Source organism: Ammospiza caudacuta, chromosome 6 (assembly GCF_027887145.1).
Source record: "Ammospiza caudacuta isolate bAmmCau1 chromosome 6, bAmmCau1.pri, whole genome shotgun sequence".
Lineage (NCBI taxonomy): Eukaryota > Metazoa > Chordata > Aves > Passeriformes > Passerellidae > Ammospiza > Ammospiza caudacuta.
The window spans coordinates 52,151,352-52,165,787 of NC_080598.1; the positions used below are offsets into that span (position 1 = coordinate 52,151,352).

Below are 14,436 nucleotides of genomic sequence, written 5' to 3' on the forward strand. Positions count from 1 at the left end.
TAAGTGAAAATTATATATGAGAATTCATATTGTAATAAGTTAGGGTATTGATAGATAATGTTACACAGAATCAAGTACAAAAAAATAAATAGAAGAATCTATTTTACCCTTCTTCTCTGCATATATAATCTCTGTATTACTAATTTGTTATCCATTGTGGATAAATATACTAACTGTGAAAGTAAATTTGCAGGTAGCAAAGTTTGTGTGTGTTGATCACACAAACTGTCTGGTCTTTGGTTTTGGGTTTTTTCTGGTTCTTCCTCACAAGGAGAGGCCAGAAAGCTGTCTTGGCTCCATTGTTTATCAGTGCAGTGCTGCTGGAGAAAGGGAGGTGGAGACAGGCAGTAGCTTTGTAATCAAGTGTCCAGGCCTAGGAGTGGTGCCCAGGCTTGGGGGTATCTGCTCCCAGTGTGTCCTCCTGTGTCCCAGCTGGGGGTATCTGCTCCCAGTGTGTCCTCCTGTGTCCCAGCTGGGGTTATCTGCTCCCAGTGTGTCCCGTGTCCCAGCTGGGGGTATCTGCTCCCAGTGTGTCCTCCTGTGTCCCAGCTGGGGTTATCTGCTCCCAGTGTGTCCCATGTCCCAGCTGGGGTATCTGCTCCCAGTGTGTCCCATGTCCCAACTGGGGTATCTGCTCCCAGTGTGTCCTCCTGTGTCCCAGCTGGGGTATCTGCTCCCAGTGTGTCCCATGTCCCAGCTGGGGGTATCTGCTCCCAGTGTGTCCTCCTGTGTCCCAGCTGGGGGTATCTGCTCCCAGTGTGTCCTCCTGTGTCCCAGCTGGGGGTATCTGCTCCCAGTGTGTCCTGTGTCCCAGCTGGGGTATCTGCTCCCAGTGTGTCCCATGTCCCAGCTGGGGTATCTGCTCCCAGTGTGTCCCGTGTCCCAGCTGGGGGTATCTGCTCCCAGTGTGTCCCGTGTCCCAGCTGGGGGTATCTGCTCCCAGTGTGTCCTCCTGTGTCCCAGCTGGGGTTATCTGCTCCCAGTGTGTCCCATGTCCCAGCTGGGGGTATCTGCTCCCAGTGTGTCCTCCTGTGTCCCAGCTGGGGGTATCTGCTCCCAGTGTGTCCTCCTGTGTCCCAGCTGGGGGTATCTGCTCCCAGTGTGTCCTGTGTCCCAGCTGGGGGTATCTGCTCCCAGTGTGTCCCATGTCCCAGCTGGGGGTATCTGCTCCCAGTGTGTCCTGTGTCCCAGCTGGGGGTATCTGCTCCCAGTGTGTCCCATGTCCCAGCTGGGGGTATCTGCTCCCGGTGTGTCCTCCTGTGTTCCAGCTGGGGTTATTTGCTCCCAGTGTGTTCCAGCTGAGGGTGTCTGCTCCCAGCGTGTCCTCCCAAGGTCCAGCTGGGGGTGTCTGCTCCCAGAGTATCCCATGTTCCAGAGCCCATGGTCAGGGCACTTTGAGCTCTGCATTGCTCCAGTGCCACTGGACAGCAGTGAGCCTCTCTTAGCTCCATGTTACACTCTGGCCCGTAGCAATTGGCTGGATCACATCTGCATTTAAAAGTTAAAATTAAACCCATGTAAGATTGGTGTGTATCTAAGGTCATGTGATTGTATTATTCTTGAGTTTCTTTGCCAGTAATTGCATATGTTTTATTTTTTAAGTGTAGGATATTCCAAAACAGCTATTTTCACAGAGATATAATGAATTTGAGTATCTATGAGTAACTAGACAAAAATTAATTGCTTAAGCTCATCTCAAAATAAGTTACTCAAAAATTACAAGAATTGAGATAAGTCTTTTTTACTTTTTTCTTTACTATGTTCTGGAAGTGTAGAATCAAGATACTTGCCCATCCGCTGTTCTTGCAGTATTTAAAATCTTTGGTGTTTTCATAGGAATTTCTCTCTTGAACTTTACTTGTAATACATGGTTCCTGTAGTTTTGTCCCTTAAAAATGGAACTGAAATGTACTAATACAAGGTATTTCTGAAATCAAAATAGGTGTAGTTCTTATAATTTAGAGAAATTTTGAAATCCTCTGTTATTTTTATCTTGGTAAACTAATGTATGAAGGGAACAAAATGCCTTATGTTCAATAAGAGTTTAACTTTTGTTAAGATTTTTTTCATTAAATGATTTCATGTGTTATTTTAAAATCACTAAAGGCTACTACAACTGATGCAATCCAGCTGTAATCTGGAGAATCTGAGATAACGTTGTTTAACGTTCTCTGCTAAACTTCTGCCAATAATTATTAATATTTCTATACATTTCAGTTAATTTCTTTAGTCTTTTGCTGTGGGACAGTATTTTTTGATACCCTTAATGTTAAGCCAGTTATAATAAAAACAGCTTTTGGAGCTAAATTTCTTTTATAATAAGAAGATATTCTAGTGAGTTTATCAGCATCAGGTAGAGCATTTGAGGAAGAGTATGTTTTTATAGGGTGAATGCTTCAGCTTTTAATAATTATTAGGCATTAACACAGCAGTCTTTAATGAATTTTTAATTGTCTTAAAGGAACCCAGCGAGAGTGGACCTCTTTTTACTGAGTTAAGGTTCTACATGCGAGCTGCTAAGCCAAATGAAAGTAAGCAGTCTGTTAAAATGTTTTTAATGACCTACAGCCGTATATGAAAATAGAGCCTGTAAAAGTAAGGTTAAACTTTGAGTATACTTTTAGGTAATTTTAAGATAATTTTTAAATTATTGAAATTGAATTCAGATATAGAGTAAATTAGAGGGTTTTGATAAAAAGTTCTTTGTAATTCTGTTGGTAGTATTGTCTAAATTTAAACTTGAGTTGCATCTCTATCCTTACAATGGATATGTGATTTACTTTCCTGCATACTTTTCATATACATTTCCATTAAATAAGCAGCTCACAGGTATGCAGAAACTGTAAGTGATGTGACTACTCCCTTTTTATGTAAGTCTTTACTCATGCAAATTCATGAACTTAACTTTATTTGTATTTTCAGTTCAGAAGTGGACTAAGTCCCATAAACTGAAATATTTAGGTGTACCAAGATATTGGGGTTCTGGCTTGCATGAAAGAGATGGAAACAGGTGAATATATCTTTTGTTGACATATATTGGAATTTATTTCATCCACAAACATTATCTCTTTCAGCCTAAGTTATTTTACAAGGTCTATTTTCTGCTTATCTTCATGTTGTTAACTTCTGCTACAAATTTTCATGTGCATGGCAAGGGTGTGTTTAGGGACTATATAAATAGGTATATTTTGTTTGTATTCTGTTTGTAACTCATATTTGTGTTTGTTACAGTGTTTATAATTGAGATTTCATTTGTTGTGAACACTGCTGTAAAATAATGATGGTCTTTATGTATATGTGGATTAGAACCTTTTTATATTGTAATTAAAAGAAAGTGAATTTCTAATGTACAAGTCCTGGAATAATATGACTAAAGTTCTTCTTGTTGTGTGCACTTACAGTGTATTTTCACTCACAGATATTAAGGACTTAATACTCTCTCAAATCTCTTCTATTTTCCATAGGGATGGAGCTTTTTCTGGCTTAATCTATGAGCTGGAATAACTGCTAGTCTCATGTTAAATATGTTTTAAGTCTAAGGATAGTTTTTAGTATTGTTCCATGCCAAGAAAGGTTTTTGTTACTTGGCTTTTGATGCTAATGCTTGCTTATGTAATAGTCCTTGTTCCTGGTGGCCCTTCTTTAAACAGCTGTGCTGCAGAGGAGTTTTCGTAGTTCTCTGGCAGCTTACACTAGGTCAGGCTGCTTTGTGTGGCTCACTGCATAAAGCAGTCAGTGTCAGAAATACCAGTTTCAGTAGATCCTCAATTGTAAAACTAACCTAATGTAAAAACAAAATTCATTTTGATAGCAAAAGTAAATGTAGCATTTTTTTAATCCTGCAAATAAAAGTGACTTTGCATTCAGTGTTTAGTGCATGAATTTCTTTAATATAATCACTATGAACTCTCCTAGTTCTAGAACCAGTTTGGCTATAGCAATGAATATCAGAACACCTCTGGCAAGTGAGATGTTTTTTTCTTAACAGTAGGTCAAAAAAAGTTTGCAACAGATTTCAGTAAAGGAACATTATACATGAACATGTTAAATCACTTAGCTATTTAAAAATCTAAGAAATGTATTTTTGTAAGTAGATGATGCTTGGTTTTGCCTACAGTGAGTTACAGTAGGGATGCTTTCCTCTGTGAGCACTTGTTATTTTGTTGCATAACTAGAATATAGAGCAGTTCTTTTGATGGATGAACATTTGAGTAGCTGATGTGAAAAAGGTAAGAATTGATGTACAGTGTTAAAAAAAATGCTGTATTTCAAGTATTCCCCACAGTTTCTTTTGAGAGAGACATATTCAATCACTGGTTAGTACAGGTAACACAGAAATAAAAATTGCTGTTTTTTTGGCTTTGATTTTTTTTTTCCTCCTTGAATTTAGCTATCGATTTATGATAATGGACCGATTTGGCAGAGATCTTCAGAAGATGTATGAAGAGAATGCAAAACAATTTCCCCATAAAACTGTACTACAATTAGGCCTGAGAGTAGTAAGTTTAAAAAATGCATTTTGTTTTCTCCATCTATCTTCCCTGTTTAAATGTCTCTGTTCATTCCCACTTTTGTGCCGAGTCCAGGTCCTCTGGTGGGCAGACCTGGGTACTGCATTTAAATGACTTTTGTTTTGTTAGCTTGATATTCTGGAATATGTCCATGAGCATGAATATGTGCATGCAGACATCAAGGCCTCAAACCTCCTTCTGAGTTACAAGAACCCTAATCAGGTATTTATAATGAATTTTACTCCTCATGTTTTAAACCTTCTATTTGACAACAATGAAAGTGTTTTGAACCTGTGAAATCTAGCAGAAGCTCATTATTAAGAATGTATATGGTAACATTGTTTCTGCTTGACATTTATATCTAGTTAATATTCTATGATTTTTTAATGCATTTTTCTGGACAGTTATCAGTTGACTATTTGGCCTAACTAGTATTCCAGAGAAATTCTTGAGATTAAAAAATTGACTCACAAATAGGTATTTGCAGGTGGAAGCCTAAAATTATGTAGCACACTGGTAAATTATGCTTGCCTGTCTGCATTGTTACCTCTGCTTTGTTCAAGAAATCCATCAGATAAGTGTTCTGTTACTTGGAAAAATTGGTCTTTACAGTGTTGATTGTTCCACTTGATTTATGGAAGTCTTTCATTTTTCTGCATTTTTAAATCTCTTTACTATTCAAACAATGCATATTAGAGTTTCAAATTATGGATTTGTTCTTGCTCAAATGTTTTAGCTTGTGAAAGATGTAAAATAGTAATTTCAGTTCTCCTAAAGTAACTGTGTTGTTATTGAGAAGTAGTAGTATGCAGTATTATTCAAATGGGTCAGCTGACTTTAAAGAGGGTAGCACAGTGAATGTGTTTATAACTCTATGGACATGACTTTTTTTTTTGCTTGTTACTTGGGTTTGTTTTTCTTTTCTAAAATCTCATTTTACTGGTAATAACTACTGTACTGTACTTGCCTTCTGTAGCAAGCAAGAAATGACTTCCAGATCAGACTGCTTTGTGGAAAACAATGAAACCTAACTGACACATTGTTTTCAAATCATATGTGTTAAGTTTAATAAAGTACTGAGAATTATTCACAGTTGAACAACTTGCCATTCTTAATACTTTCAAAGAAGTTGTGAGAATGGTTGGGAGTTGTGTTTGTTATTTGTGTATTTTTTGTTTTTATGGTTCTTTAACCTTCTAATGCTTTGTGGGAATTGCTAGGTGTACCTGGTGGATTATGGACTTGCCCACCGGTACTGTCCTGAAGGAGTTCACAAAGTATATAAAGAAAATCCTAAAAGGTGCCATGATGGAACTGTGGAATATACCAGTATTGATGCACACAAGGGTGTGGGTAAGGATGTAAAACTCTGTAATAGGCATTTGCATATCCCTTTTTATAAAGAAAGGACTTATAAAACTCAGTGCAGCAAATTAACAAACCAGGTTTGTGATTCTAAAAAACATGCTTTTCCTTTTTTTAAATTTTTGTTCTTTATGTGCTATGCTGGCATTTTTCTTTTTTTCTATTTACTAAATTTTACTAATTGTATTTTAATGTTAACTTTGTTAAGAGCTCCTTAATTTATAAAGATAAGAGGTTCAGCATGTTGCTTTTTATTAACCAAGTATAAATGGAATAGTGCTTGGTAGATCTTGATAGAAAAATAGGTCCTGCTTTTAGGAGAAAAATAGTTGCTGTTATCGATGGGAAAGTATTTTTTATTTTAACTCAAAAAAATGTCATTTAATTAATTACTTATGCCCATAGTCACTGAACATCAAAAAGCAAGAAGTGAGAAAAGGTTGAATATGTAAAGGACAGGTTTATGTCTGATTAATCACTGAGGATTTATTGTAAAAATCAATTTCATTTTCTTACTTCTTAAATTTTGCTTTATTAGCATAAGAGTGTTTTCTACAAAAATAACAGTTGTTGAAAATTACTATATACTTGAGGATACTTAAAGCTGAACATAACCAAAGACAACTTGATCTGCTGATTTATATTTCTAGTGTAGTCTGTGGTCACTGTGTATGTCAATTGTTTTGGTGTTTTTTTTTTTGTGGTTGTTTATTTTCAGGTGGGTTTTTTTGTGAAGGCTTTGGGATCTGATCTCATACAGTCCTTTGTTCAGTTTTCAGGCCACATAAAATAATTCAGCATTGTTGAATATTTTTTGGGGGAGGTGGGGGTTTCAGCACTTTCACCTTTTTATAGATGAAGGGAAGTAAAAACTATTTTGAACTGAAAGTCAATCACTTCACTAACTTGTTCTATTTTTTCCACAACCTGAGCACTTAAAAAGCTTCCCAAATTTGGATAACTGCAGCATGTCATGTCTTTGAATAGGAGAGGTTGATAAAGGGCTTGAAAAAGAAGTGATCCTTCCAGATGTAGGAACAATATTTTTTTCCTTCCTAGCTTTCATGCTAAAATAAAGACATAAGTAACAGATAAAGTAGTGTTAGCATTGTCTTAACATAAAAATGTATAAATTTTTACTGTTGTTAAACTGTGTGTGCTTTATTAACTAATGTTATGGTTGTTTTTTTTGTATGTGCATCTATATTTAGCACCATCGAGACGTGGTGATCTGGAGATCTTGGGTTACTGTATGATTCATTGGCTTAGTGGCCATCTACCATGGGAAGATAATTTGAAAGATCCAAATTTTGTCAGGGACTCAAAAATCAGGTGAGAAGCTGTTTGTTTTCATTCTCTTTTGAAAATGAAAATGTCTTTCTGTAGAAATGCTTTGTACTTTGAGTATGTTCCCTTTTGGTAAGCTGCTCTTATTGTATATACCTCCAATTTTCCTGTTATGTCTCATGTATCCTTGACATGTAATTAAATGTCACTTGTACTGTTCTGCTGGCTTCTTTTGCGTGTCTGAGATGTTTATTTTTCCACTGCAGTATTGGCACTTTAGAATTACCATGGTGAAGCCAAAGGCACTCTTAGCAGGATGCAGGTAACCATCAGTTGTGCTTTACAGGAAGAGAAGTGTGGAGTGTGAGTCTCTAACCCCATGCTCTCATGCATGTGGCAGAAGTGAAGGCTAAAGGGGAGTCTTCAACGTCTTTGAGCATCATTCCAGCTAGAGCACTACTGTTATGGGATTTTAAAAATATTTTTCATTTTGTTCTTCAGCCTCAATGTCAACGTACCTTCATCTTCCCCTCAGCCCAGATCAGCCTTCTCTTGTCACATATTTAATATGAAGAGAGCTGTTCCAGTGCAGCAGTTTCTGTCTCATTAACAAATATTTGTTATTTGGCTTCCTTAGCATCAGTATGTGAAGGTTGAAAATGGACCAGTTCTTTTTTTTCAGTCTTCTACTTGCTTTTGAGAATCAAAAGCTGTTTCAGATGGCACATCTGGCATTCATCAGGTTCTGAAATGTGCTGCACACCTACAAATGGCTGTGCTAAGTCATAACAGAGGCTTATGAAACAGTAGTGTTTCTTGTGTCTGACAGTGGCCCAAACTGGGTAGTTAAATAGTTTATCAGAACAGGACAAGATTGAAAATTCAAAAGAAACAGTAGTTTTGACTAATTTTGTTTTTCAGATGTAGAGATAATATTTCCATTTTGATGGACAAATGCTTTCCTGGGAAAAATAAACCAGGTAAGAGGAGCTATTTTAAAATACTTGTTTACTGAACTTTTTACCTATTTTAATTATTCCTTTCAATCAGGAACAACAAAGTGGCATGAATTAGATTGTTGCTTAAGAGAAGTCTAGACTTCATTTTGGCTGCAGTTTTGTACACTACAGACACTGTGTTGTTTCTGGTGTAGCCCAGTATTCATTTCAAACATGAGATGTGCAAATTGATTTTTCACCACTGAATTTTAGATATGGAAATGTAAGAAGCAGTGCAGCCTTGAAGTATACATTGTTCCTATTTGGCACAGGTGATTTGCTGAGTACATTATTTATTATTTTTAAACTGACTCTATTAGAAATACACTTTCCTGGGATCTTACTATTTAGTTATTTTTAGCCACTCCTGGTGATCAGAAGAGTTGTCTCATTCAAGTGTGACTTGTTTGTTTTTCAGGGGTCTAATGTTTCATGTATTATTTAGTATATGTTTCAGTCTTGAACTGATGAAGTTCTGAGATAACATTGAATTTCCTTTTCCACATTTTTAAATATAGACATAAGAAATACTATGTAAATAACCATTCATTGGTGAAAATTGGCCTATTAGGGTTTTTTACGACTGACTGTTTTCTTCATTGCAATAAACATGTAAAAAACAGTGATGCTGTCATCACTGGGTAATGAACCTTGGTATAATTTTTTTCTAAAATGTGTAGTAAAGACATAATTATTATGAGTTTATAAATAACCATTTCAAGAATAGCATAAGTAGTGCATGCATAATTTCTGTCTCTTTTGTAGTAAAAGTGAATGATTAAAATGTCTTCAAATAGAAATTAATTGGAGGTGCCATTTCTTTAGATGAAATAGCCAAATACATGGAAAAGGTGAAGGTACTCAGCTATGAAGAGAAACCTGTTTATCAGCATTTCCGAGAAATACTTCTGCAAGGTCTCAAGGCCATTGGACAAAAAGATGATGGTTTGCTTGACTTTGGCTTGGCAGAGAATGGAGACTTTGACAGAAATCCCGCACAAAAGGTTTTACTCTCAAAATTCATGTCATCTTTTATTGCATTTGGTTGAGTAAGAGTTAGTGATGTTGGAAGTAGGTGTCATAACTTAATCCAGTAGCAAATAATTAAATAGTGAAATGTTTAAGTCCTAGTTGCACACATTATTTTTCTAATTAAACTTAACTAATTGTTAATAAAACTTTATACAGAGTGATGTTTATAGAGGTACTTTTATAGTAGATAGTACCTTGGATAACAAAATTTGTATACTTAGATATAATGATGTTTGAACATTATTTTGGTTAATTTACTTACTTCTTTAAATTGGTAAAACTCCTGATGATTCAAAGTATATGTAAGATTAGTCTAGTTTTTGTTTTGTATTAATTTCCTTTCCTTGACTAGTTCAAAGCTTAGTTTTAAGTATACATTTTTATATCAAGTATTTGATTCTGGAATTCACATATTGATTTCACTAATCTAATATGTTATTTTTGAGTCTTAACTGTATTGGTAGGCTAGGGGTGTTTTCTTCCTTGTATTTAAGAAACCTTAAACTCTAGACTTGAATTCCAATTTGAATATGTCATTAAGGACTTTTTAAGCTTTAGGGAAAGTGTATATTTAAACACCTTATACCCATAAAAAAGTGGTCACATAATGGGACAGTAATTATCATCTTCTACTTCAAACTGCATTTATTACTTCTTTATTTACATTTGTTAATAGCAGGTTGGCAGTTTGCTGATTCCTTTAGCATGAAGCAGGGAACTGAGAATTATTATACAGGATAATAGTACAAGTATGTTGCATTGCTTACTGGCATGATCAGCAGTGTATTAAAGATAGGGGAAAAGCAGGAAATAAAAAACCTGTAGGATTCTAAAGTCTTCTGAAGATACATGTTCAGCATTTCTTAGATTTTTTTGCCCAGTAATTATTTTGGCTAAAATCATACAGCTGTGATCTGTATACTAATATTTCCTACTGAACTGAGTGTAAAGGTCCCTCCAAAAGGAGAGTTTGACAGCATAAGTTCTGTTCCCCTTGTGGTTTGATGTGGCTTGTGACCTGTATTTTGGGGAAAAAATAATCTGTCTTTAATGGTTGGCTGGTTTCTTTGCTGAGTAAGTTGGCCTGCTGCAGAGCCAACATCTGTGACCTTTAATGTCCTTGTCCAGCAGAGATGTCTGGTGCACATTTGCAATAGAATAAAAACTTCAAAAATCTTGGTTTTTTAGCCTGTATCAGTCAAAACCATTTCCAAAGGGTGGGATAACCCTTTTCCATACGTTCTTACCTCCAAGCAAAAAGAAGTAAGCCTTTTCATTGGGTTTCTCCTGTTTTTATATAGTTTGAGAACCATGTGCATGGTCAGCTTACTCAATTGTCACAAATATGAAGCACTTAGATAAAACAGGGAGTGCTACTGGCTCACTTGAGTAAGTGTTTTCAGCTGTCAGCTTCATATTTCAGTGGACTTGATGCTACTTCATGCCAGTTACTGCTGGTGTCTGGACAGAATAAGATTGGTGGGCATCATAACATTCTTGCTTTTGACCAAACACCAGAACAGATGACTCTTCCTTCTGTGTGGAGTTTTGTAGGCCTTGTGACAGCTGCAGTATAGGCTATGGTAGAAGATGACTTAGTGTTTTAAAAATAAGCTCCAAATTCCAAACTTCATTAAAAACTATTCTCCATAAATATATTTGCCATTGATCAGTAGCATTTTGCCTCTGAAAGCCAGAATCTTCTATCACATGCTGAATTTTGTTTGAGGTACTTAATGCCTAATTTGAAAAAGAAAAATGCAGTCTGGCATCCACCCTTGAGAATATTGTGACCTCTAACACAAAATATTTATGACATTTTGGTTCTACTATCTTTTAATCACAGCAGGTCCTAACACACTTATTCTTCATTGCTTTTGGGGCAATCTACCATAATATTTTCTTAAAACAGTGTTATTTGACATTCTTAAGTTATGGTGTTCCATAGTTAGGAGATAATATTTCTAGCATCTGTGTAAATACCCTCTTAGACTGTAGGATTCTCCTGTGCTATCAGCTAATTGAGCCATGGTGGGCATTTACATGTTACATATAAACATGGTTGTTCTGGAATCTGTCATTCTCCAGTATTGGTATCTGGGTAAAAGTCACAGATGTCTGCTGTATTAAAAGTTAGCATTTTATTTTCTATATCATGTCTCAAGTTTCCCCAGATGTATGAGTAAATGAAACATAGTCCACAGATGTGCTTGAGGTTTTTCCCTTTTTTTTTTCTTTTCTTTTTTTCTTTATAGTAAGCATACTAGTTTGTGAGTGTGGAATTCTCTAGTAGTTCTAGACAAGCAAGAAGCTAGCAGTACCATTTATTGAAGGAAGTATTTCAAGCTCTCTACTAAATAATTTAGAGCAAGACCACATTTTACTGTTGTTCAGTGCCGAAGAGTGTCTGGGAAATATTGGGAGTGAAGTAGCTTGGAAAAATACAGATCTTAGTGATTTGTAGTTCCTTCTAATGTTCAGGTTCAGATGTGCAGGTGTTGCTTTTGTCAGATGAATGCTGCCTGATTTCTACTGCTATGTAATTCACCTGCATCAAGATTAAGAAACCGCTTTTTATTAAATAAGCTTGGAAACAAGATAAATGTATTTTGCTTTTCTGTAATATGTATTGAATATCTGTTTTTCTGATGAGCATTTTAAATGTTTCCTAGTACAATTGGGAGGAATGCATTATCTCTCATATAAAAGCAGTACAGTGCTGAAATAGTCCTCCTTAATTTTGGTCAGAATGAACAAAAGTGTCTGTGTTTATTCCTGCCTAATGCATCACAAATCTGCTGACATGCTAACCTTGGAGTCTTGGCTGGCGGTAATCAGGCCTGTGCACCGGCAGGAAAGATGTACCTAATGCACTCCATCAGTGCAGTTTGCATATGGAAGTTCTCACAGGGGAGCTGCCCTGTGCCAGCTGAGGGTTACCTGCCCACTGCAGTTATTGTATGTAATTATCGAACCAATCTGTTCAGCCCAGCAGGGTTTAGATGGTAATCATGAAGCAACACTTTGGAAAGGAAAGATGTAATGCACTCTCCCCTTCTCCTGTGAGCTGTGTGAAGTTGTAGCCACTTTTAAAGCTGTATTAGTAAAGCTCTAGTCGCACACAATTAAAAAATAAATAAATTAAGAAGAAGGAAAAGTAAAACTCCTTCAGTGTTCAATGCTTTTCATGTATGCTCAATGCAGGTCACTTCATCTTTTGCAAAAATCATGGTTTTAAAGCAATGATTTTCCATAACTAGTTCAGGAATACTTGCAATAGTAAGATTAATTGTAATACACAGATAATAAGAGTTCTATCCATTTAGGGGTTTTAAGATAATGTACCTTGAATAGAGTTCAGATTTTCCAAATACCTCTCTTTGGAACAGAACCCATGGTTGGTATTTTAAAACAAAAGTACTGTCAGTGAGTATTAGCTGCTTTTGAGCTGTGCAAAGAAAGCCTTGAAAAGCAAGGATCCAAACAAACTTGGCTTTAATGTGGTGTAATTTCTTTAGAAAATCCAATTAATAAGAACTTGAGATAAAATGTTAAGTGTTCTTTTAAGTTTTTCAGATTGTTCCTTTTGTAACATTTATTCAGTGTAAGATTAAAAAAACCCAGGTTATGATCACAACACCTCGTGTTTTCTTAAATCAAAATTTCAACTGTTAAAGTGATCTGCAGACTGGGGAACTGTTGTTTCAAATTGTGTATAGATTAGTACTAGTATTCTTGTGTTAGTACAGGAATACATCTTTTCTATGACTGAAGACATTTTAGAATATATAATATAAAATAAGGGAATACCTTGTGAGGATATTGTCTGCTTTACATGATCTTTCTTGCTCTTGAGTTCAACTGCTAATTTTTGGTGTTTTTTTTTTTTTTTTTTTTTTTACAGAAAAGAAGAAAGGCAGTGGCAGCAGCTGCAGCGAGTGAGAGCACTGAGGCAAAAATGGAAGAGACAGAAAGTCCAAAGAAGAAGAAAGCTGCTATTTCAAGTAAGTCAAAAGATTGTTCTGACAGTCACATGTACTCGTGTGGCAGGATACCTTGGTTAAAGTCCAGACCCTCACAGAGCACTTGCTCCCCTTCCCAGTGGAGAAAATAGGATGAGAAAACCCATTAATTAAAACAAAGATGAAGAAATCTTCTACTGTTTACTGTTTTGGGCAAACCAGACTCAACTTGGGAAAAATAAATGTAATATATTGCAAATTTAAAATAAATTTGGGTAGTGATAAACTCTAAAACAACACCTTTCCTTCCCCTTCCTCCAAGCTCAACCTATTTCACCCTGAACTCTACCACTCTTTTTGTTTAGTGCAGGGGTCCTGAAGGGGAGGTGTGCTGTGGTCTCTGTTGCTCCTTCATCCTTACATTTTCCCCTTGCTCCAGTGTGGGCTCTCTCTTTTGGGTTGCAGTCTTTCAGGGGTAAAAAAAGGTCGTCCAATTTTTTCAGGGAATATCCATTTTTTCCAGGTTGGGCTCTCACATGAGTTGCAGGGGAGATAGCCTCCATTCTGGGTCCTTCCTGAGCTACAGGAAATATGTGCTCTGAGGAATTGGAATACCACTTCCACCTGTAACTTTGGTGATCTGTCTGCTGTTTCCCACTCTTCTCCCTGCACTGCTACTCCCTTTCTACCTGTTCAGTGATTTTTTTTTTTTATCCTTTCTTAAATCTTTCCACAGAGGTGCCACAAACAAGTGTGGCTCAACTTTGGCCTACAATGGGCTTATTTTGAGGCTTTGGCCTGCAGTGGGTTTGTACTGGAGCCAGCTGGAAAGGGCTGTGTCAGGCACAGGAGAGCAGCTGGCCTCTCCCCACAGAGGCTAGCTCTGAAGCTGACCTCAGCTTACCAAAACCCAGCCACATAAAATACCCAATAGAACCTTTAGCAGTTCAAGTGCTTTTGATATTTTGCAATTTCTTTTTAGATTAACTTTGTTAAGTAAAGTTAAAATATTTCAACTTTCTATGTAAGAAAGGACTATGCTCCAGTTAAGTAGTGCCCAAAGCTGGTGGAATTGCTGGTGATAAAAATTGGTAGGTGAACAAATTTTTTTCATTTTGCCATCGTTCATTCTCTGCTCATTCTCATTTTTGTCCTCCTGTCTTGTCCAGTTCACTGTTAGAACATGCTGACTCCTCAGGATTCCTCTGCACAGAGTGTTAAAGCCAAGGGCTAACAGCAGCAGCTTCCAAAAGCAAGCGTGTTTAAAGTCAAGGAAAGGAT

At 36.6% G+C, this 14,436-nt stretch overlaps 1 protein-coding gene across 2 annotated transcripts in view; it reads left to right on the forward strand.

The window, feature by feature from the left end:
• Positions 1-14,436, forward strand: part of VRK1 (VRK serine/threonine kinase 1) — a 31,519-nt gene that overhangs the window by 9,599 nt on the left and 7,484 nt on the right. For both annotated transcript variants that reach the window (XM_058806741.1, XM_058806742.1), the window contains exons 4-12: positions 2,462-2,531; positions 2,923-3,010; positions 4,391-4,499; positions 4,641-4,733; positions 5,732-5,864; positions 7,088-7,208; positions 8,085-8,143; positions 8,987-9,165; positions 13,098-13,197. In XM_058806741.1, the coding sequence (XP_058662724.1) occupies positions 2,462-2,531; positions 2,923-3,010; positions 4,391-4,499; positions 4,641-4,733; positions 5,732-5,864; positions 7,088-7,208; positions 8,085-8,143; positions 8,987-9,165; positions 13,098-13,197 (952 nt within the window). The remainder of the gene's footprint in view (positions 1-2,461; positions 2,532-2,922; positions 3,011-4,390; positions 4,500-4,640; positions 4,734-5,731; positions 5,865-7,087; positions 7,209-8,084; positions 8,144-8,986; positions 9,166-13,097; positions 13,198-14,436) is intronic.